This window comes from Moschus berezovskii, chromosome 28, assembly GCF_049115385.1.
Source record: "Moschus berezovskii isolate FMDL1 chromosome 28, NW_MosBer_1.0, whole genome shotgun sequence".
Taxonomy (NCBI): domain Eukaryota; kingdom Metazoa; phylum Chordata; class Mammalia; order Artiodactyla; family Moschidae; genus Moschus; species Moschus berezovskii.
In genome coordinates this window covers 26,074,559-26,097,183 of record NC_142487.1, presented here as the reverse complement: position 1 = coordinate 26,097,183, position 22,625 = coordinate 26,074,559, and the positions used below count along the sequence as shown (strand labels likewise).

The 22,625-nt window shown below is 52.1% G+C and overlaps 2 protein-coding genes across 31 annotated transcripts in view; one reads left to right on the top strand and one right to left on the bottom strand.

Annotated features, from left to right (window-relative positions):
- The first annotated feature begins 949 nt into the window (after positions 1-949).
- Positions 950-22,620, top strand: LOC129549880 (uncharacterized). Of its 16 annotated transcripts, XR_016036711.1 has the most exons (10): positions 951-1,106; positions 1,972-2,258; positions 6,540-6,697; positions 7,418-7,487; positions 8,365-8,585; positions 9,462-9,601; positions 11,082-15,191; positions 16,627-16,717; positions 19,456-19,648; positions 20,606-22,620. XR_016036711.1 is itself a non-coding variant. In XM_088833455.1 (8 exons), exons 2-5 carry the CDS (start codon positions 2,164-2,166, stop codon positions 9,677-9,679), a joined length of 474 nt encoding a protein of 157 aa, XP_088689581.1. In that variant the 5' UTR covers positions 951-1,106; positions 1,972-2,163; the 3' UTR covers positions 9,680-15,191; positions 16,627-16,717; positions 19,456-19,648; positions 20,606-22,620. The 16 variants fall into 16 exon arrangements, 1 of the variants encoding a protein (XP_088689581.1); XR_016036706.1 differs by having other exon boundaries at positions 7,418-8,585; XR_016036709.1 differs by having other exon boundaries at positions 6,540-7,487.
- NEDD4L (NEDD4 like E3 ubiquitin protein ligase) overlaps positions 13,287-22,625 on the bottom strand; it is a 368,536-nt gene continuing 359,197 nt past the window's right edge. For 8 of the 15 annotated variants that reach the window (XM_088833450.1, XM_088833451.1, XM_088833448.1 and 5 more), the window contains 3 exons: positions 20,843-20,950; positions 19,429-19,525; positions 13,287-13,693 (listed from right to left, as the gene is read on the bottom strand). In XM_088833450.1, the coding sequence (XP_088689576.1) occupies positions 13,380-13,693; positions 19,429-19,525; positions 20,843-20,950 (519 nt within the window). In that variant the 3' untranslated portion in view covers positions 13,287-13,379. Of the gene's footprint in view, positions 13,694-18,473; positions 18,547-19,428; positions 19,526-20,842; positions 20,951-22,625 lie in introns of all 15 variants that reach the window. The other 7 variants (XM_088833453.1, XM_088833454.1, XM_088833452.1 and 4 more) reach the window with 1 other exon arrangement.

The following is a 22,625-nucleotide window of genomic DNA, read 5'->3' as shown; positions in this document are numbered from 1 at the left end:
ACTTTTCATGGCTGAATAATATTCCATTGTATGTATATGCCAGGTTTTCTTTATTCATCCACCCATCAGTGAACGTCTAGGTCTGTTCCATATCTTGGCTATTGTAAATAAAGCTGCAGGGAGCACAGAGGCACAAGCATCTTTTTGAATTAGTGTGTTCAAATTCTTTGGATAAATACTTAGAAGCGGATAGGTGGATGGAAGGCTATTCTTAGCCGTTGGAGGAATCTCCATACTGTTTCCAAAGTGGCCACACCAGTTTACAATTCCAACAGAGTACAAGGGTCCCCGTTTCTCTATATCTTCTCCAACACTTGCTGCTTTTTATCTTTTCGATAAAAGCCATTCTAACCAGTCTAAGGTGATACCCTGTTGCAGTTCTGATTTGCATTTTCCCAAACTTTGGCCACCTCATGCGACAAGTTGACTCACTGGAAAAGACTCTGATGCTGGGAGGGATTGGGGGCGGGAGGAGAAGGGGACGACAGAGAGTGAGATGGCTGGATGGCATCACCGACTCTGTGGACATGAGTTTGAGTGAACTCCGGGAGTTGGTGATGGACAGGGAGGCCTGGCGTGCTGTGATTCATGGGGTCGCAGAGTCGGACACGACTGAGCTGACTGAATGATTACTGGTGCTGAGTGTTTCGTGTGCGTGTCTTCTGTGGAGAAATGTGCATTCAGACCCTCTGCCCGTTTTAAAAATTGGATTGTGTGGGATTTGGTGAGTTGCGTGATTTCTTTACATACTTTGGATATTCACCCCTGGTCAGATACACAACTTGAAACTCTCGTCTCCCCTCAGGGTCACCTCTCTTTTGTGTGATAGCTCCCTTTGCTGTGCGGATGCGTTTTTTTTCTTTAGTCCTATTTGTTTGCTTTTGCTCGTGTTTCCCTTGCCTGAGGAGACATATCCAGAGAATTATTGCTGAGACTGACGTCAAAGAGCATAATGCCTGTTTCATTCTAGGGTTTTTCTGGCTTCAGGTCTTCCGAGCAAGTCTTCATTCCATTTTGAGGTGATTTTCGTGTGTGGCATAAGAGGTCTAGTTTCATTCCTTCGCGTGGGCCGTCCACTTTCCCAACACCATTTGCTGGCGTCCATGGTGCGTGTTCTTCCTCTTGCAAAACCTCGCCTCCTTCACTGTAGATTAACTGCCCATAGAAGTGTGGGTTCCACTGTTCTGTGTATGTGCCAGTACCATACTGCTTTGGTTACTGTAGTTTTATGTTTGAAATTAGGGAGTGTGATATTTCCGGCTTGGTTCTTCATTCTCAAGATTGTTTTGGCTGTTCAGGATCTTTGGTGTGTTTCTCTATACATTTTATAATTATTTGTTCTAGTTCTATGAAATATGCCACTGGAATTTTGACACAGCTTGCACTGAATCTGTAGATCCTTACCTGAATTTCTGACAGACACTGACCTCCGGGCAGAGTCACAAGCCCTTATCTGCCATTTCAAGTTCATTTTTTATAAAGGCGGAGCAATCCCATTTGGGACAAAAACCTTGTCGGACGGCACAAACCTGACCTGAAGTGACGTGAGGCTATTTATCCTGCTTGTTTATTCCATGCAGCGTGTGCACTCACATGCTTGGCTGTAGAAACGTTAGTGGGTTTGACAGTGTATTACCCGACCCTCTACTGGTGGCATCACATAAGGTTCGTTGTTGTTTCGTTGCTAAATAGTGTCTGACTTTTTGCAACCCCATGACTGTAGCCCACGAGCCTCCTCTGTCCATGGGATTTTCCAGGCGAGAATACTGGAGTGGGTAGCCATTTCCTTCTCCAGGGGATTTTCCTGAGCCAGGGATCAAACCTGGGTCTCCTGCATCTCCTGCGCTGGCAGGCAGATTCTTTCCCACTGAGTCACCTGGGAAGCCCATTACACAGGTATATTTATATATATGGAATCCTTGTTTGCAGCTTCTCTCTCCCTCACCTCTGCTGGGTCACTTCCTTTTCCAGATGCAGAGGCCTCCTCCCACGCCACGCACCAGCCCCTAAAGGACACGGCTGGGCCGCCTTCCGGAATCATCTGCCCCTGCGTCTTTGCTTAGACAGCCACGTGCGGCTCAGGCACCTGAAGTTCTCCAGGGAAACCGCCAACTCTTGAACTAAAGTGTTGCTGACCTGCGAGGCTTGAAAACCCTGCGAAGGATGCAAGGCAGAGTGAAAAAGGCTATTTTTTTAGGCCGCAGAGCAAGTCGGCAGGCGCCCAAGCACCCGGGCCGAGGCAGCGTGACCCCGAGCAGGTCCTTTTCTGCAGTTTCGGTGTCTTTGCTGGCCGCCCCTTGTCTCCTGTCCTGCTCCTTCACCAGGAGCCCCAGATGACTTTCTCACAGTCAGTTGGGTCTGGGGTTGCTGGCTAGGGTCGTGAAGTGGAAGATGCTTGTTCACCTGACCAGTTTGATTGTTACTCAGGAGTGGACCAAGGTGGGGAACAGTGAGGGTCCTCCCAGCTGAAGCCCACAGATGACCTCCAAGCACTCTGGAAACTGCAGCATCACCCTGCTTCTCCAGGCACCTAACCAGTTCCCTTTGAGCCAGCCTTACTGGGCAGCCAAGGGACAGAGAGCACTGATGTAACCTATGCTTTCAGGGTACAACGAACCACAGCAAGAAGCAGAAAGGGGCAGGGTGCTGTAGTTTCAGAAGTGAGATGAAACTTCATTGGGTTGGAGGGAATCAGAAAAGGCTCTCTGGAGGAAGGGACATCTGAGATGGACTCTGAATTTTAGGTAGATTTGGACATGGGGGAGGTCATCCCCAGGAGAGAGAATGGTGTGAGCAAAGGCAAGAAGGAAGGATTGGAATGGCTGCATATGGGGGGCTCGTGTGTTTGAGGGAACAGAGGGGCAGGGAGGGAAACTGAGTCAGGGACCTGCTCACCCTTGGCCCGGAGTGCTTGGGTAAGGGGCTTAGATGTTCATGAGTTGACACTGGCAGCCTCCACTAGAATGTATATTTATTGGAGGGAAGGATTTTTGTTTTGAATGGTTGTATTTCTAGTTGCTACAAGCGTGTGGCACATGGTGGCATGTTTACGGATGGATGAGTGAGAGGAAAGCTGAGCATTTTCCCTCTTGGGACTTGGGGAGCAAGGCCATGCAAAAGGTCACAGTTAAAGCCCCAGGGTGGACGCTTGGAAGACACTAGAGCAGAATGCTAAAGACACCTAGAAATAGAAGTCTGGAAGCAGCGGGAGCTTAGCCTGGGGCTCTGTGAGTCTGAGTGACCAGGGGATCTCACGAGGAGGTCCGGGGGTGTTGCAGGCAAGGGTTGAGGGTGCCGGGAGAGGTCGGCAGTAGAGGCAGATCTGGTCACTGCTCATGTGGTGGTGATGACTTTAAGCCACAGGGAGGTGGGGAGGAGCGAGAGAGACGGAGGATGAAGGATTGGGAAACACCTGCCTGAGCAGGGTAGCTTGAGAAGGAGTGAACGACCAGGAGAGGAATATGTCGTGGAAACCAGGACAAGGAAGCAGAAGCGGTTGACACCAGTGCAGGCTGAGGACTGGGGAGGCGGTGCTGGGGGGCCACCCCCTGGAGGCCTGTCCTGCTGCCCAGGTGCCCTGCACGGCCCTGAGCACCACACAGGGCCTGACGGGCAAGTCGTGGACACAGGGACCAGCCTGGCGGTGTGATCGGAGCTGGGCTGGAGGCGGGCTGGCCCGCGTGTCGGGCAGCTGGGCAAGGGGGCGAGAGCAGTGGACATGGGCCTTGCTACTGCGGCCATCCAGGCCAGTGGAGTGGTCTGGGAGCACATCTTAAGGGCTGGTGGCTTCCATGTTCAACTTGCAGAGCAAAAAGACTGGCTCCAGGTAGCTGGGGTCTGTAAGTGTCCCCGACCTCCAGGACAGACGGCCATCGCTGTGACACAGGAAGAGCAACAGCGCATTTCCCAAGGCCATGGTGCTCCAGGCTCTACAGCTAATATTTGCTCTTATTGACCCAATACCCAGCCTGTTACTTTTTAATCAGAGCTCTGGGTTCAAAGGCCTGATTTTTGTTTGACTACGCCTTGGGATGGGGAGGGCATGTCCCCTGATAACCTCACCTGATGAACAAGCAAGGATCTTCTGAGTAAATATAGGCCGCACAGAGGCAAGACGGAGGCGGGCCAGAGTGGGGAGAGGCTGGGGGTTGGAGGGGAGAGGACCCCAGTGCCAGAGGCGCTCTTTTAATTTGTAAGAGAGCTGAACAACTAGAATTCAAAAGACAAATCCCAAACTCTCCACCACAAATAGTATTAAAGGATTTTAGCGATTAGCTTATGTTTATCCAACAGAACGGAGAAGGCAATGGCAAGCCACTCCAGTACTCTTGCCTAGAAAACCCCATGGATGGAGGAGCCTGGTGGGCTGCAGTCTGTGGGGTCGCTATGGGTCAGACACGACTGAGCGACTTCGCTTTCACTTTTCACTTTCACACATTGGAGAAGGAAGTGGCAACCCACTCCAGTGTTCTTGCCTGGAGAATCCCAGGGACGGGGGAGCCTGGTGGGCTTCCGTCTATGGGGTCACACAGAGTCGGACACGACTGAAGTGACTTAGCAGCAGCATCCAACAGAAACACTTTTTAAAAAATGTACATCCTGGCGCTCCATCAGATAGTTCCCGAGGGTAGAGAACCCAGCTCCCTGGTCTCCAGGTCTCTAGGGCCCCTCATCTCTGTTGGACTAAGGGATGTTTGTGTTGCCCCTGGATCTGGAAAATGTAGGGCTCTTGCTTTCAAAGGTGGAGAGAGCTCTGTCCTGGGCAGACAGGCAGTGTGGTCCTGGGGCTGCCGCTGGAGCAGGCTGTCTTTGCAGGTAGGGGTTCCTTGTGTGGGGCTTCCCAGGTGGCTCAGGGGTGAAGAATCCGCCTGCCAGTGCAGAAGATGCAGGAGACTCGGCTTAGAGCCATCCCTGGGTCGGGAAGATCCCCTGGAGAAGGCAATGGCAGCCCACGCCAGTCTTCTTGCCTGGAGAACCCCAGGGACAGAGGAGCCTGGGGGCTGCAGGCCCTGGGTCGCAGAGTCGGACTGCGCCTCTGGGTGCTCGGACACTGAGGTTTGAAGCAGAGCCTTTGCCCTCAGAAGCCGCTTCCACTCAGTCTGCTGCGGGCTCCCCTGGTGGCTCAGCTGGTAAAGAACCGCCTGCAGTGCAGGAGACCTGGGTTCAATTCCTGGACTGCGAAGATGCCCTGGAGAAGGGAAAGGCTACCCACTCCAGTATTCCGGCCTAGGGAATTCCATGGGTCCAAGGGGTCGCAAAGAGTTGGACACGACTGAGTGACTTTCACTCAGATGCCATCAGCTCAGCCTTTACTCCTGTTGGTTTAATTCAAGCCTCACCTTTGGAGTGTGTAAAAACATCTCGAATGGGTCGTGCCTTTGGTGTGATCAGTCATGTGTGTCTTAGTGTGAACGAGTGTCTGGGCTCTTCCCTCGGAGAGGCGGTTTGGTGCAGGGGGTGGAGGGTTGGCCAGAGTGAGTGGCTGACGGGAGGCTTTGAGCCAAACCACCCGGGTTCAGATCTCTCCTCCGTAAGACGCTGGGCCTCCTGGTCTGATTCCTCGTGTGTAAGTTGGCAGGGACAGTATCTCCCTTATTAGACTGAGATTTACGGTAAGCAACAGTACTGCTGTCCCAGGAGAGGAATCGTAGGCTTGGCAAATGGCAGGAAGGGCTCTCTCCGAAGGGGAGATTCATTCTGCGAAGAGGTGCTGAAGGCTGCCTGTCCCTGAGCTCCGTTTCCCAGCCTCCTTTGCGGTTAGCTGTGGCTGTGCGGCTGGGGGGTCTGTCCCTCTGGTCCTCATCCTCTTGCACAACCTTACACGGGCTGTCCCTCCCCCTGCCCGGGGGCTGCAGAGGGTCCTGAGACAGGGGATGGCTGGAGGGGCGTCTGGGAGCAGCCCCTCACCTCCCAGCCTAGAGTTTCCTGTGCAGACAGCAGGGCTCGCACTGGGCTGGTGGCTGTGCTTAGGTGCTCAGCCGTGTCTGACTCTCTGCGACCCCCTGGACTGCAGCCCACCAGGCTCCTCTGTCCCTGGGGTCCCCCAGGTAAGGACACTGGAGTGCGTTGCCGTGTCCTCCTCCAGGGGATTCTCTCAGGTCAGGAGTGGAACCTGTGTCTCCTGCTTTGGCAGGTGGATTCTTCACCATTGAGCCGCCCCGGAAGCCCACAATTGTGCAGCAGCCGCTATTCCCACAAACAGCTTCTGCGCCCAGTGCTGCTGGGTCCTTACCCTGCTCGAGGGCTCCTCCTGCATTTTGAGGAGGGTGTGGGGACACCCAGAGTGGCGGTGGGCTCTGGCCCCTGCCAGCAAGAGACAGTTTCCTGAGGATGTTGACCACGACCTCTTCCTGGCTGGGATGATACTGCTTGAGGCAGACTGTAGCTCTTTACACCATCCTGGTGGCCCGGCTCAGAGGCTGCCTGGGCTGCCCCTGGCATATTTGTGCTCTGGTCCTCTGCTCCCCCATGGGTTCCCTGGCACTCTGCTCCACCGTGAGGGGTTTAAGAGAATGAGACCAGCTTGATGTGTTTGCAAGGTTCCCTTGACAACCCACGTTTCCTGCCTGAAGCGGGATGCTGAGGATCTGACCTTGACCCTGGGCCTGGCCTCGCCAGGGGTGGTCTAGAGGCTGAGGGCGGCTGCCCGTTTCCAGCTGGGCTGTCGGTGGCCCTCCTCTCTCTCCCGGGGCTGGAGGTGAGTGGTCCCTCTGCGGCAGACAAGCTGCTGGAGGGAAGAGACGGCGTCAGAGAGGTCACACCAGCTCCCAGGGGCCCACGGGGCAGTGTGAGAAGCTGATCGACCCCTCCCTGGGGGTCTTCGGTTCCCATGGCCATCATCCTGGGTCTCTGCAGGGTCGCTCCCAAGGGCAGCAAGTGAGGCCAACCACAATGGGCGCGTGGGGAGGAAGCGACGGCAAGAACTGGGGACTCACGCGGCCAAGGTCCTTCTGGATCGAGCATTCGGCAGCCGTGTGATTCAGGAGTGGTGCGCTCCAGGCATGGAGCAGTGCGGAACGGTCTGCCTTTAGCTGGTCTTGCTCTTCAGTCTGAACAAGGCCACACAGGGTTGAAAACTGGTAACTTCACTCTGGGAAGTGTATGTAAAAGTCCCATGGTGCGGGGCTGCTTAGAAGTTGCCAGAATGTATGATTTCTCTTTAATCACAGCGAGACCTGCCTTTCGGCTGTCACTCCAGCATGTTCAGTGTGCAGGCTGGGGGTTTCCTTCCCGCACGACCCTATACCCCTTCCAAATGGGCCTGTCTGCAGGTGAACTTCTCCCACAGAGAAGAGCAGGCTTTCCCCGGGCACTGGGGGAGGTGAGCCGAAGGGCTCGGGCAGGAAACGTGTGCCCTCCCTTCCTACCATCAGGTCCCCGAGTCCCTCTCTCTGAGGCTCTGTGTCTGTTCCTACAGCCAGCGAGGCACGAGGCTGCAGAGCTGCAAGCGATGGTGCCTTGTGGATGTGTGGAGAGGCACCGAAGGGGTAAGTGGGCCGGACATCCAGCCAAGGAGGGGATTCAGAGAGAACAGGCAGCTCAGGCTTCAAGATAAAGTGCAGCAGGCGGACGCAGAGGGGCCAGGATCTGCTGCTGTGGGCGCGGGGCTGGGGCTGGGCTGGGCCTCGAGAGCAGCCTCTGACCTGCTCTCGGAAACCCCGGGTGTCGAGGGCGCCTCACTCCCGGGGCCCAGCTGAGGGGAGACGCCACCTCGTGCGGAGGCAGGGGGCAGCCTCTCCACTGCTTTCCGGCCAAGCTCAGTCTGACTTGCTGCCAGGATGGACTTGGGCTTGGTTGGGAAAGGGAAGGAGGCACCGCCCAGGGTTGCAGGAAGGTGACAGGCTGATCGGACCACTTGACCTGTTCCCCAGGCTGGCCTGCGGTCAGTGCTACAAAGGGAACCTTGGTTCTGCACTTCCTCAGTCCCCGCCAGCAGGTGTCCCCCAGGCGGGGCCGGGATCCTCTGACAAAGGAGTCCGTCTGGGTCAATAAAAGCCACTATCGTTCTGTTCTCCTGTCCAGTTCAAGTCCTACGAACACTCAGAGACCCCGCAGTCCAGGTTCTCTGGGAGTGCAGGGTTGACAGGCACCATCTTCTGGATGGGGCTGCACCAAGGGGGTGGGAAGTGGAACCTGCCCTCGTACGTCCGGGGACCCTCTGGATGTGGTACCCAGGACCAGCCACAGTGATGAGAATTCCCGGATGCCCACGCTTACCACCAGCTTTTACCAGGAGGCTTCTGAGTTTCAGGAGTGCCTAGGTCACCCTTACTTCAGGGTAAGCGTTTACTAATCCAGCAACTGTGTAACTGATGTGTGATTTATTCCTCTACTTCATATGAACTCATCATGTGTGCTTCTGAGGATGGACACAGAGTTCAGGGCGGCTCTACCCGCCGCAATCTCCCTCGTGTGTTCCCGCGAGGCTGGAGAAGGCTCCAGGAACTTGGAAGTCCACTGACGTCTGTCCAGCAGGACATGGTCTACTCTGACAGAGATGAGCAGCAAGAGACCAGGACGAAACTACGTCCTGCTTGGACGCTACCTCCTGTCAGTCTAAGGGGACAAGTTAAGGCCATCACGAGGTAAGAAAAAGGAACAAAATTTGAGGAGTCCACCTGTTTTATCAGGGAATTGACACGAGAGCTGGATTTTCTTTCTGAGAACCATCTTAGGCTTCACTACTGAGTCTCATTAATGGACACAAATTGGGGGTGAGTTGGACGAAAACCAGAGATGAAATATGCTTTTCCCGTCATGGACTTTATATGACCACTTGGGTAATCCATCAAGTCACTAATTCTTAAATAAAAGATGGATAAGAATAGAGGTACATCCCATTAAGCTCAACCCATGTGTTCAGGGAAGTCTTTAATGATGTTTTAAAAGATGTGGAACTTCTAGGGAGATGAAGGAAATAAGCATACTATCTACAAAGTTGCAGGTATTTGAATATCGCCCCCCAAACAATTAAGATGATGCATTCATGAAGAAGCTTTAAAACAGACAACCTGTAATACTTGATGTAGAAAAAGTTCCAGCTTCCACAATCCTTTATTAAATATTTGACAAGTCGCATCACGTCTTTACAATGACTTCATTTTGTCACATTACTCTTTTGTTAAGTCAGGAAAACAATCCACAATTTCTCTTTAGGTCTCTCAAGAAAAACAAAAAGCAAAAGGAATTTGTTCTTCAACAAAATGTTTTCTACATGTATCAAATTTAACTGTATTTTAAAGCTATTCTGATTGTGAAAATGAGCATTTAGCCAGACGATGTCTTTTAAAAAATTTCCAAGTTGTCTGGTTTTTAATCACTGTATCAAATAGTACTTGGCTTTGTATTAGGAGGTGAGGTTATAATAAAAAGTCACGAAACATTGAGAATTCATTTGGAATGCTTGAAATTTCTTTTCACCTTAAAAGTCACTGTTTTTTCCATGTTTCGTTTGATAATAGATGCTGAATTAAGAAATGACAGCATATTCTATCATCATCTCCCTTGGGTTCTCTGAGGGTCAGAATTCTCAGGACACAGCTTGGAGAAAACGGCAGCAGGGACTAACCTCTCCCTCTCTTTCGAAACCAGGTTCCTCAAGGTCGGTGTAAACGCTACACATTACACAGATGTATTTGGACAGCAGGTGTTCGCATATATATCACACACATGGCAGTGAAGGAGGAGCAGTTACGCGAAGTTAACACGAGGGAAACCGTGACAGTCCAAGTGAAAGCAGTCTGAGGGAGAGGGGCAAAGTGGTTTCTGGAAGAACGCAGATTCTGTCTGTGGACACAGGTCACGGACCCGAGGCTGACGATGCCCTGATACACGTCAAGAAGGCCGCTCACGGAGGCCGTCACCAGCGCCGTGAGGCTCGACCGTCACTCGCACAAACAAAACCGGCCGACGGAAAGACATGCGTCCTAAACATGCATTGCTCTGCACGTACACGTCTAACGAAGGGGAGGGGTCTAAATGAGGTTTGCTTGGACGATCCTGTGCCAACAGAAAGCTCTCCTTTCCTATAAAACATACAGGCCCACATCCTAATGCTACAGCTTTGTCTCCGACGTGCTGAAAACACTCTGGGGACCAGGGGCGGGGGCGTGTGAATGCAAATGTATACACACTGTTCGTTAAGGCTTCGATAAATTAAAAAAAAGTGGTCCAAAGTATATCACATTTTTCTTCCCAGTTTTAAAATCTAAAGTACAAAGTGAAGTTTATTAAGGATTATTTTAAAAAACACATCTCGGACCTAAAATTGGCAGTTGACCAGGATGTACCCCGAAGTCTGAATAAGACAGAGGTAGTGTAGGACCTCCTGGGGGTCAGGGCCGGGGTAGGCGCCCCTGCACGGCTTCGCCTGCTGCCGGCAGGGCAGGAGGGGACACCAGGGTCCGCCAGGATGAGGAGGCAAGAGGGGCCCAGCGCACGGCTGGGTGAGGGCTTGAGGACTGGTTAACCCAGGCGCGCGCTCTATGGATCCTGACATTTCAGAGGCGAGATACAAGACTTAGAAGAACAGCGGAGTCACGTGAGAAACAATTAGTGGTTTGCGGCACACGAGTTTAGTTTTCAAGGGAGCCAGTGTGGACCTGGCGAGGTCACACGGCAACAGTCCCTGCTGTCCGCTGGACAGCGTGAGATGCAGGGAGTGGGTCAAATGTTTTGCGAACCAGTCTCTCAGGATCTGTCCCTGCATCCGTATGTGGGAGGAACAAACCATGTCAGGTTGCTGGAAGCCTTTGTCATCTGGCCTTAAGGAGTATCTGGTGGGAGCTACCAAAGCACCTTGGCAGGTAAAGGGACGTGTTTCAGGAGACCCACGCCTCATGGCTCCCTGTCGCAGAGGCGGCAGGTGGATGAGCAGACCCTGCCTGGAGCCAGTCCCTCCCAGGCTGGACTCCCCAGATTCACCATTAGGCCAACAAGAGGCGGGACTAGAAGCACGCAGGACTTGTACAGGTGACTGGGTTAGCTGATGTTTAAAAACCTCTCAACCACACGCAATATGCAAATTCTGGAACTGACTTCTTAACCTCGTGGCAAAATGGCCTGTAACGGCTCTTTTCCAGGGGACTAGAGAAGCTGGATTCCGGTCATTTCTAAGAAGGCGTTACTGTTAGAGAGACCTGGGCAGTGACACCGTCCTCCGCCCCCAGGCCTGCTGAGCGCGGTGGGAAGAGCCCTCTGCTCCGCACGCCGTGCCTCTCCCTTACTGCCTCCTGAGACTACAGCGTGAAAGGGGTGGACAGTGGTGGTCAGGATCGAGAGAAAACAAGGTACGTGACCGTTTTAGACAAGGAGCGAAACACTGGGACTTGCTGAGAATGGGGGAAGCTTACTGGGATGCAAGGAAGCCAAAACCCCCAAACAAACTCTAAACCCGGCACTTCAGAGCTGTCACTGAAATCAGATAATAGGGACAGATGCACCGAACTGCCATTCACAATCTCTGCCTTCCGTGTATTCACGGGGGTCTGTTTTGATAATTCTTATCTGCTTTTGGCACAGAAATGATCTTGGAGTGGGTTTTCTTTCGTATTTTCAGTACTTTGCCTAATTTGCATTCAGTGAACATTCTGATTTAAGAATTTATGAAATGACAGAAGAATTCCAGTTCTTCGACAAGGATTGTTGGATTTCTTCCCTATAAATACACACTTACAAAACCCATCCCAGCACACTGCTCTCCCAGGCTTTGACATGAATCATAAAAAGCAAGCCGAGGGGCTAAGAGGAGAAGACACTTGTTATATCAACTGAAGGAAGAAAATCCCACCAAGAGGTAAAACTAATGAGCAATATATTTTTTTTTCTAATTACTCAACATCCAGGTTTTCTGACCACTATTGGATTTTTAAAAATCAATGTGAAAAGGGAACAACCCTCAGCTCTGTAGAACTCCATCTTCTTTTAGATGCCAAGGGCTCTGCAGCCCCTTTAAACAGCTCAGCCACAAACATTCGTGGCTTCCCACAAGTCACCTGGAAGATCCTAAATGGAGGCCCTGAAACCACAATTCTTCTGGTCTCATCTACGACTGGCGAGCGACATGTCCAGTTTCCCTGGACGGCCGCTGCGGGGTTTAGGACAACACAGGTTAAGAAGGACAGAAGGGTTTGCGAGACCCCTCGCCCTGCCTCAGGCGTCCTCTCAAAACACAACTCTGCAACGAGGACTCACGAGTGGCCAAGAACCTGGATCCTGCAGAACTCTGCACCCCCAGCAGGGTCAGCTGGAGAGCCAGATATCAGGGCGTCGAATCAAGTCTCTCCGCCCTTTTAATCTAGCACGCGACGGACACAGCTCGGGCAGAACACAGTATGGAAGCATGCAACAGGTCATCGGGAACGAAACCCAGTTAGATTAAGTGTCTAGTAATCTTTGCAGTAGAGCAGAAATCACAAAACGCTTGGTGAGGACAGGTCTCTAGGCTCAGCTCTACAGCCAGGGTGTAGACACCAGCAGCCAGGTTCACAATTGACAGATATTGCACTGGAACAGTGTGTGCAGAGAGAAGAAATCACATTCAGTGCTGATGATTAAGAAAAACCAGATATGACCTCCACGTGGTACATAAAGTGCCTTCAGAACCAGCGCAGTTAGAACAAAAGTTGCGCATTCAGCTACCGTGAGCAAACGCGTGCAAACAGGAGACTCCGCAGGTCTGCTGTCACAGTTCTGAATCTCTCGGCGCCGTTTCATTCAAGTGTCTCTACTACAACAGCAAGGAGGAGAACATAACAGGAGGGCTGTATAGCACCGGGAAGGGCTACGCAGCTTCTCTCACGAGAAGTGACAGTCCAACCCTGCCTCAAATGTGCCCCAGCACACGCAGTTACTTCTAAGGAATAATGGTGTGATTCCTTCAAGTCAACACAAATTTTGTCATGCTATGTTACAATTCTCTCAGTCTGCAGCTATTACGCTAAATTTGAACAAAAAAATGTAATATCCAGTTTTCATTCTGAGCATTGAAAAAACTGTCATGATGCCTAATGTTAGAGTATTTGTCTGCAGAAGGATTTTGGACAGAAGTCAGTCTTCCATAGCTAATCCGGTAGGGGGAGGGGCTTTCCAAGTACTTTAAAAATAAAAACATCACTGACATTAAACCTGATATGAAATTCAAATACAAAAAAAAATATGCTCACTTTTCCAAGTACATGAGTTTAATTGTAGTGAAATAAAATCTGCAAATCGGTCTAAATCATTTTAAAAAGTAAACATGAGTTGTAATACTATACCTGTAGAGTGATTAATTCCATTCACTGTCATTATAAAGTATGGAAAATATTTATTAAGGGCTTGGCCTACAGAGGCACAACATAAATAGAATAAGTCCTCCTGAAATGTAATCAGTATACACATCAGCCAGTTGGAAATTGGTGGTGGGAAATGCAGGAACGCAACCCGGGATGGGGTCTCCCTGTCGGCTGTGGGCAAGTCGGGGGCAGGGGCTCCGCTCTGGGACCCCTCGCCGTGCTGCTCTCTGCCAGCGTCTCTGCAGAGTCTGTCAGGCAAATGCAAAAGTGCAAGCAGGACTTGCTCGAAGAACAACTGCCCCGAGGCAGGGGGCGCTTAATCCACCCCCTCGAATCCTTGGGCATTTTCCACAGCCATGAGAAGCTTCTCTCGTAAATCTTCAAAGGTTTCATATGGAGGTAAGTCAAGGCGATTAAAGCTGCAAAAGTAACAACAAAGCAGAGGTAAAAAGTCAGTATTTCTACCCGTGAGTTACACCTCTGTCTCCTCGATCTGGCTTAAGAGGGCACTTGGTGTTTGAGCAAGAGGATTGTAAAAGCCTCAGCACAAAAAAATATAATCCAGTGATGACCCTGCCCACGCCGCACACCTGCAGGGGATGAGAAAAGCATTTTCCAATCGTCTGTGAAACCGCTCTACTACAGTCGGACGTGGATCCTAGAAACCCATGTTGGGAAGGGACAAAGAAGAGGCAAGGTAAATAACGCACACGCCGAGGCTTCAAAACTCTGGAAACCCAAGGACTTTCCACAGCAGGACAAATGGAGGCTGTCTGATGTGCTCCCCCATCTGACGCTATTGCAGGAAGTTGGCGCTTCTCCACGCAGTGCCTCCTGTTTTCAGCACAGCCCCCTTGAGCAGGTGATGTTTCCCCGTTTGGCAGATGCAGGTCCTGCAGCCGGGCAGCAGGTCGCCATGTCCCAGCCTCAGCCCTGACAGCACCGCAGACCTGAGACTGGAACCCAGGCTCCTGCGGCTCTGGGACCCCGATGTGCAGTGGCCCTCTAACCAGAGTCAGGCAAGTCACTGGCGTGTGGCGTGAAGAGCTGCCTTTACACAAAGCCCCTACATAGTTGGAGGCCTTGGCTGGGGTGGTACAAGTCACCCTGGTGACTGTGAGACCTCCAGACACGTGGCCTCTGTGAACAACGATCATACGTGTTCACAGGACTGAGTTCAAACCCTGTCTCCGCCACCTGCCAGCCGTGTGAGCTCAGGAGAGTCACTTCCCTCTCTGTTGCCTCTTCTGTGAAACGGGGAGACTGCTGCAGGGTCAGGTGCTGGGAGGGTCCCATCACACATTCTGGCACACAGCAAGCGCCACAGGCAGCCACCACTGTCCCCACCACTGTCCCCACACACGAGGACCCAGCACCCTAGACACAGACCAAGGAGGTGGGCTGCTGGCAGGCCTCTGTCGTGAAGATGGCCACACAGGCTCGTGGCTTGTTTGCACATGTGTGTGCATGCACGCGCACACACACGTGCACACCTTAGCTCATTATGCTTTCATGAGCTAACATTTGTGGAGTATTTGCAACGCGCCAGCACTGTTAGTGGTGAGCGAGTATAAGTTGCTCAGTCGTGTCCGACTCTTTGTGACCCCATGAACTATATCGTCCATGGAATTCTCCAGGCCAGAATACTGGAGTTGGTTGCCTTTCCCTTCTCCAGGGGATCTTCCCAACCCAGGGATCAAACCCAGGTCTCCTGCATTGCAGGCGGATTCTTTACCAGCTGAGCCACGAGGGAAGCCCAAGAACACTGGAGTGGGTAGACTATCCCTTCTCCAGCGGATCCTCCCCACCCAAGAACTGAACCTGGATCTCCTGTGTTGCAGGGGGAGTCTTCACCAGCTGAGCCACCAGGGTGCTATTCCTCGATCACCTCAGCGAATCCTAGCACCCGCCTGTAAGGTAGGTGATGCCGCACCCCTACTTATAGAGGAATCCAAGGCACAGAGAGATTAGGGAACTTGCCCCAAATCACCCAGTATGTGGCAGAGCCCGGATTTGGCCCCAGGCTGGCTCCAAGGCCCGCATACGGTCAGGCTGCCTCAGTGCCTAGAACTGCACGCTCTCGGCACTGGCACAGGTTTCTGAAGATGAGCAGAGCATCTTCCTGTGTCTTAAAGCCAATGATTGTCAGCAGCACTAGACCTGGATGCATGAGCAGGGTGGACCCTTTAACAACTGCTGAGTGTCTGATAAGACACACTGAGCTCTGAGATTTTTTAACATCAAAATACACAGCAGAGCAGAACACCTCAAACCAGAGGTCTCAGAAACTCAGGAATCCTGAAAGATTAAGACGAAAAGAGGTTTTCAATGTTTGGTTTTCCCTGTGATAACGATCTCAAATGTCATTTCACCAGCGACAAAGACAGAACCCCACTCAGCAGCTACTCTTAAAAGAGCCTTTTCCAAGGAGGCGGCTGTTCTCTTGATTTTAAGCTGGTATTTCACAGTCCAGGGCCTGCAATCCTGAGGGGCTTCAAGAGTCTGTGGCCATTTTAAAGAAGGTCTATAGATTATTCAAGCTTGAGAAATACTGGAATGATAGGAGGAGAGAGAGGGAAGCAAGCTGGGGAGTGTGAAGGGTGACGTTTGGGATGCTGTCAGCTCCAGGGGCGTCAGTTCCTCCACTGCTAAGAGGGGACTCACAGGTCCCGCCTCTTAGAACCGCTGTGACGGTGACACAGGTTAACACACACAGTGCTTGTTAGGGCGATGCCTGGAACACAGGAAGTGCTCAGTGAGTGTTACCATTACTTCCGATGTCAGGAGACACGGTCTGGCTCTGGCCGGCCACCAACCAGCTGTATGACCTTCTTGCCCTCAGGGGGTAAGCCTTGCTGTGTGGAAGATGTGTGGGCTGAAGGAGATTATTTTTAGGTGGGTCTGTGTTGCTTAAAGAGGAATTTTAAAAATACAAGCAGTGACCTTTGATAGAACAAAGGAATGAAGCTGCTTCATGTTAGATACTCTGCAATTATATGTGAAAGAGCCAGCTCCACCAAGCCCTCGCTCTCCTAGGAAATCAGGTTTTAATCTTGAAGCTTCATTGTGTATTTTATATTTTCATCAAACATCCTGGGAGAAGGCCCCGGACACTCTCCTCCTGGGACACTCGAGGAGCAGTGGGGCTTCGCTGCAAGCTGGCAGGGCTGCCTTCCTCCCGGGGTTAGCCTCTGTCCTTCCAGAAAATGAGCAGTGATTCTGAACCCTGCCTGTTCTCACCAACCACCCGGGCAGTTCTGCAATCCCAAAGCCCTGGTCATACTAGACCAACTGGGTCAAAACCTTTGCAAGTGGGACCCCAGGGCCAGTGTTTGTATTTAATGCTTTCTAGGGGTGACTCATTGGAAAAGACCCTGATGCTGGGAGGAATTGGAGGCAGGAGGAGAAGGGGACGACGGAGGATGAGCTCTGACTCGATGCACGTGAGTTTGAGTGAACTCTGGGAGTTGGTGATGGACAGGGAGGCCTAGAGTGCTGTGATTCATGGGGTCGCAAATAGTCATACACGCCTGAGCAACTGAACTGAACTGAGAGGGTTTCGACATCCAGCCACGGCTGAGAGACACGGAGTCAGGGCCGTATCTGGGCGGCACTGTATTAGTGGCAGCTCAGCACACGGACTCAGAGATGGAAGGAGCCTTCAGTGGCGAGGTATCTGCCTGTGGGTCGACAGCAGGATGTGGGATGAGCGCTCAATTACTTGCTTGTCTTTGAAGAGTCTGGAAAGAAAGGGAACTGCGTTCCCGTGGCAGCAGCTTAACTATAGCGGTCAGTGTGGAGATTCTGACTCGGGCAGACCTGACTTCACGTCCTGAGGTTCGGGAGCCTGTGAGCTCAGACCATGAGCGAGCTCCCCGAGCACCCGCAGGGACACTGCTGTCAAGGTGCAGGGCCTGCCCCACACGACACGCTGAGCCCAGTGACGCCGCTGTGACTCCTCTTTGAGTCTGGGAGCTCGGTCCCCATCCTGACTGTCCTGGGGCTCAGCTCAGCACTGGCAGCCTTTCAGATGAAGGCTACTGAGCCCAGAAAACCACACTGCATTCTGAAACTGTTTGGAATAAAAGCTCCAAAAGACCAAAACATTCTCCCCAGAGAATAAAGGCAGACGGTCAGGGACACCGACTGTTCCGGTGATCGGCCAGTTTTAGCAGGACTCAGCCTGCTCTCCTGGCGCAGACAGGCAGGGACCACATGCATTCTGCTCAGAGTTCTCGGAATGGTACAAACGGCGGGGAAAACGTGCTTTCCAGCAAGGTGATGGAATCGAAGAGAAGCAAAAAATCCTTGCACAGCCCATTTCCCACAAATGCATGAGACCTTCCTCCGAGCTGCGCCGGGCAGCGCGGGATGGCCCAGTGACTCCGGCAGCCCAGGTTTCTCGTGGGGAAGGAGGCTAGGGGGCTGACCATCTACAGGATCCCCCCCAACCTGCTTCCTATGAGCAAGAAAACAAAGCCTTGGCAGGGGAGAGCAACCTGGGGGACCTGGGAGTCGGACTGAGAGCTCCTGAGGTCTTCTCTGTGGGTCTCAGGAAAGTCCTCGGGGGTCCTGGAGACCCTCCTCCTCTTCGTCCCCTGGAGGCCTTCTGAGCGCCACTGTACTAAGCCTCCCTGGGCAGGGGTCCTTGACTGGACCTGGGACTCCCCTCTGTCACAATCACATTACTAAATCCCGGAGACTCATGGGTTCTGGATGGCCATGGAAAGTCTTTTAAAGACCCTGTTGCTCCAAGGAATCTCATTCATGGTTCTAAACCAATTTAAGGCTGGAAAAAGAACTCAGTCTACTCAGAGGCTGGGTGTTGTCACAGCCACGTAGGGAGATGATACAGTGAAATCTCTGCTTCCCAGAATATTTAAGGAAAGAGGGGGACTGGAGGAGGAACGCCTCAGGGGAAGCAGGAAGGGGGGATTTAACCCTTCATTGTCAAACACACCAGCCCTTTCAACTCATGGCTCAGCTTCATCAGCACCAGTGACGGCTACGCTTTCCCCTGCATCACTAACATCTCACACTCAGTGCTCAGCGGGCCAGGAGCACAGCCTGTGGCGCTTTCGCCCAGTATTATCCGGGCCATCTATGGGGTCACACAGAGTCGGACACGACTGAAGTGACTCAGCAGCAGCAGCAAGTTCTGAAAAAGCAAGTCTGTCTGTGTGGTTTTCTGTCACTCACCACGTGTGAGCTCTGGGCAGTTTTTCAGGACTTCCCCATTGCTCTATTGTAAACAGCTGAGGACCATTGGAACCTAGACGAAAGAGAAAACGCAAGGCTGAGTGCACAAGGCAGCAGAGCGCGACGAAGGAGCGGCTGAAGGAAAGAAGGCGTGCCTGGGGTGAGCCCGGGGACCCCCCTGCAGCTGTGTCGTCACAGTGTGTAAGACAGGCGCAGCCACGCTCCTGCACCACCTCAGACCCAGACTCGCGCCACCATCAGGACACAGCAGACACGACAACGTATGGACGGGTGGAAGCTACAGCCTTTCAGCCCAGCCCTGCAAGCTTAAATTTAAAAGTACTTCGTGGGGGGGGGGGGGCGGGCAAGGACGTGAAATATTGTGACTTCAAATATGCAGAGCAGAAAGTGATTTTTTTAATTTACAGGAAGCACTGAAGAATTCTGCCTTGTGGAGGGGTGTGGTAAGTTTAACGTTCAGCTTACAACGACACGAATGATTCTGCAAAATCTAGTTGTTTTGGAAGATATACCAAAAAAAACAGAAAAGAAAAAGAGAAGACCAAACTTATGGTTCTCTGTACAAAAATAGAAAGTAAAAACAGTCCCCTGCTTTTCTACAGAGGTAACTACACAAGCAGGAGGAGAAGGGGGCGACAGAGGATGAGGTGGTTGGATGGCATCACCGACTCAATGGACCTGAGTTTGGGTAGACTCCAGGAGTTGGTGATGGACAGGGAGGCCTGGCATGCTGCAGTCTGTGGGGTCGCAAAGAGTCAGATGTGACTGAGTGACAACAGCAGCACAAACAGCTGAGGACACAGCACGCTGCTGCACCCTTGCCTTCATGTGGCGTGTCTGCTGGGTCCAGGCAAAGCCCACTCGGCTGGGCGCCTGGGGGCCACAGCCGATACCTGGTAAACACTCACGGGGTGAGGGGAGGTACCCTGCTCACCATAAAGCTCGGCAAATCCGTTCATAGGTACTCGGGACGTCCCCGTGACAAACTGCAGTAACCGGATGCGCTTCTCGGCGTCCATCAGCAGCACAGCCTGAAGACGGAGGGCGGGGGGCAGAGGTCAGCACGCACCATGGGACGTGCAGCGCGGACCAGCAAACCTTCATCCTGCGTGCACTGTGGCGGAAGTCCTAGACGGGTCTTACACCCGGACAGGGTAAGGCCGGGAAGCATTTTTGTTTAATGGCCACAACACTGGCCTCTAATATCAGAGACCGAGGGATCACAACGTCCCTTTCTTCATGTGCCCGTTGATCAAAAATAAGCGGTTAAAAAAAAAAAGGCAAACTCGTAGATGGCACTGAGCTCATGTTTCTGTTTGTGAGGCTTGCCAATCCTCTTGAGCCAATGGGAAACACACCTGATTCTCTTGAGCCAATCGGAAACACACACAGTTTGAAAAGTGTCAGCTCCAGGGGAACCCAGGTAATGAGGCAGGGTTACTGACTGTAGAGAAATTCTCTAAAGGTAACATTTTAGAAAAAGAAAGAAAAACAGAAGCCAGGCTAGGCCTCTGAAATACCAGTGTATCTTACTTATCTGAATTATTCTAGGAATCTAGTTGGCTTCACTGGTAAAGTCACTTAAACTGATATTAAAAAAAAAAAAATCCAAAATCAAAGCTGAGTGAGACCTGGACTAAGATTGTAGGATTTGATGATTCTGCTTTCTTCCTTTTCTCTATACTTCTCTGCTGCACTTGAAATCTTACTAGTAACAGATATTTAGCAATTAAGATAATTCAAATAGATTTCTTCTTTCTGTAAGTAAATGACCAGTGCTTTTCCCCCTCTGGAACTGTCCTTTCAAAGTCAGTTTACACTCTCTTCTTCAGACCTGTTCACTATTTCATGTCTCTCCTAAAATGAACAGGATACAAACACTGGCCCTTAGACAGTAAAGCAGATTTCATTTGCATCTCTGATTGAAAGATGTAAACATCAAAATGGTTGTTGGAATTCCCATAAAAAGTTGAGAAAATGGTTTTTTAAACCAAAATGGCATCTTGGAAAAGCCAGCCCCAAAGCATGGATTTGTCCTGAGAAGCCTTTCATTCTTATTCACACTCTGGGGGACTCATTCCAATTCTTGAATCCAGCTATCTGCTTTTCAGGGTCATCCTACTCAATGGTTTCTTCAAACAAAAGCACTTGAGTTGGTGGCCGAGGAAGACAGCACGGCTGACTCAAGACAAGTGAGGACAGGCATCCGTTACGGTCGCAGAAGCAGCGGGAAGGGCTCCGTCTGGCCCAGTGGGACTCTTCCGTCCCCAGCGGGCCGCGGACCGACAGAGCCCCAAACCTAGCGGTGGACCCTGGAAGGCAGCAGAGGCCCCGGGCCCCAGACGTACCTTCCAGAACCACTGGATCACGGGGTGGTTCGGGCAGTAGCCGTTCTTGTAAATAGAATGTTGTCGCCAGTCGTTCACATCCACGTCTCCAAGGCCGCACATCAGCAACTGGAGGAGACAGACCGGGGTGAACAAGGTGCATCGTGAAAGCTGAGGGAATACACACGGAGAAAAGGCCTCCTCTCCACGCCAGCATCGCATCACGTGCAGAGCCAGATGATCCAGCGAACCGCACGAACACCTGAAGGGGAACACACATGCCACACCCTGCCTGCCGCCTTGGGTCCGAGACAGAGAGGTAACGAGGGGACCCGATTCCGATGCCTGTACGGACCACCGCGTCTCATACTGGAAAAGAAAAGTCCAAACTGATGGCCCTCCTGGCCCCTCTGATCTCAGCTCAGTGCTCACAGATTTGCTTAGGCTCTGTTCACATCTGCTCATGACACTGGCTGTGTGCTCTTCTGAGAGGATGTCTATCTCAGTATTTGAAAATACCTCTCCACCCGCAATAGAATTTGTGCTTTATGAGAGCAAGAATGTGTCTTCCCCAGACAGACCCACCCACTCAGGGCATCACCTCACCTCCCGGCGAGCAGACCTGTCCTGAGGCTGTGATTACTTTGTCTTACCAGGCCTGGGTCCATTTTCCTTTACCTAACCCTCTGCTTCCCAGATGGCTCAGCGGTAAAGAATCCGCCTGCCAAGCTGGAGACATGGGTTCAATACCTGGGTCAGGAAGATCCCCGAGAGAAGGAAATGACTACCCACTCCACTATTCTTGCCTGGATTCCAAGGACAGAGGAGCCTCGTAGTCTACAGTCTATGGGGTTGCAAAGAGTCGGACGTGATTTAGCAACTAAACCACCATCACCAACCCTCTGCAGGGCAGTTTCCTGTGGACAGATGAATGACATTCCCACAGAGGCACCGATAGAAAATGGAAAAACAACTGAAGCAGAGGCCTGAAAGGTGGGCTCCCGGGCCTGACTGTGCTCAGAACCTGCTGGACAAACCTGTGGGTCATTAACCCCTCCCCATCTCAGTCTGCCCACCTTTCAGACAACGGGCTTCCTCTGTATGCTTTCTACCACATCATCTACCTGGACATTTCCATTTGAAGGTAGAAGAAGGGAAAGCCAGTCTCCAGGAGCCGCTTCACTGGACGAGCAGCCCCTGAGTCCCGTCAGCAACCTCTGCCCAGACACAGCCTGCCTCGTCCTGCTTCCCTCGACACAAAGGCGAAGAGGCCGCTTTGCAGACACCTCGCTCTCCTCCACACCAACCCCAAGAAGCTGGCACAACCTCATATGAAGCCTCCTGCTACGACCTTGTTGCTTTCTGGCGTGCTTCCTCACTCAACACGACCCCTTCAAGTTCACGGCGCCCTCTGCCCCAGGAGCCCTCATAGATGCTCATGCTCACCTCCGGGCTGAGCCCCCGCGGCTCTCACGGTGGGTGCGCAGAAAACCCAAGTCCTCAGTGGGCCCCTGCCACCCCAGCTCTACCGGAAGCAGCAGTTTCCCCGCCAAGCCAGGCTCGGCAGTGAACCAGCTCAGCGCAGCAGGCCTCTGTCTGCCACATCCCGGACCTGCCCTCTCCCAGAAAGGAATGCACAGGTGACGACCTCTGCTGTTCCCTGCTCCCCAGTCGGCAAACAAGTCCCCAAGAGACCTGCGGTAGAACTGACCTAAGCTTATTCACTAGGTCGTTGTGGATGAGAGAATATGACAATATCAGCAGTGAAGCAACTTAAATAAAACCTCCTTTATGTAAGATGTTT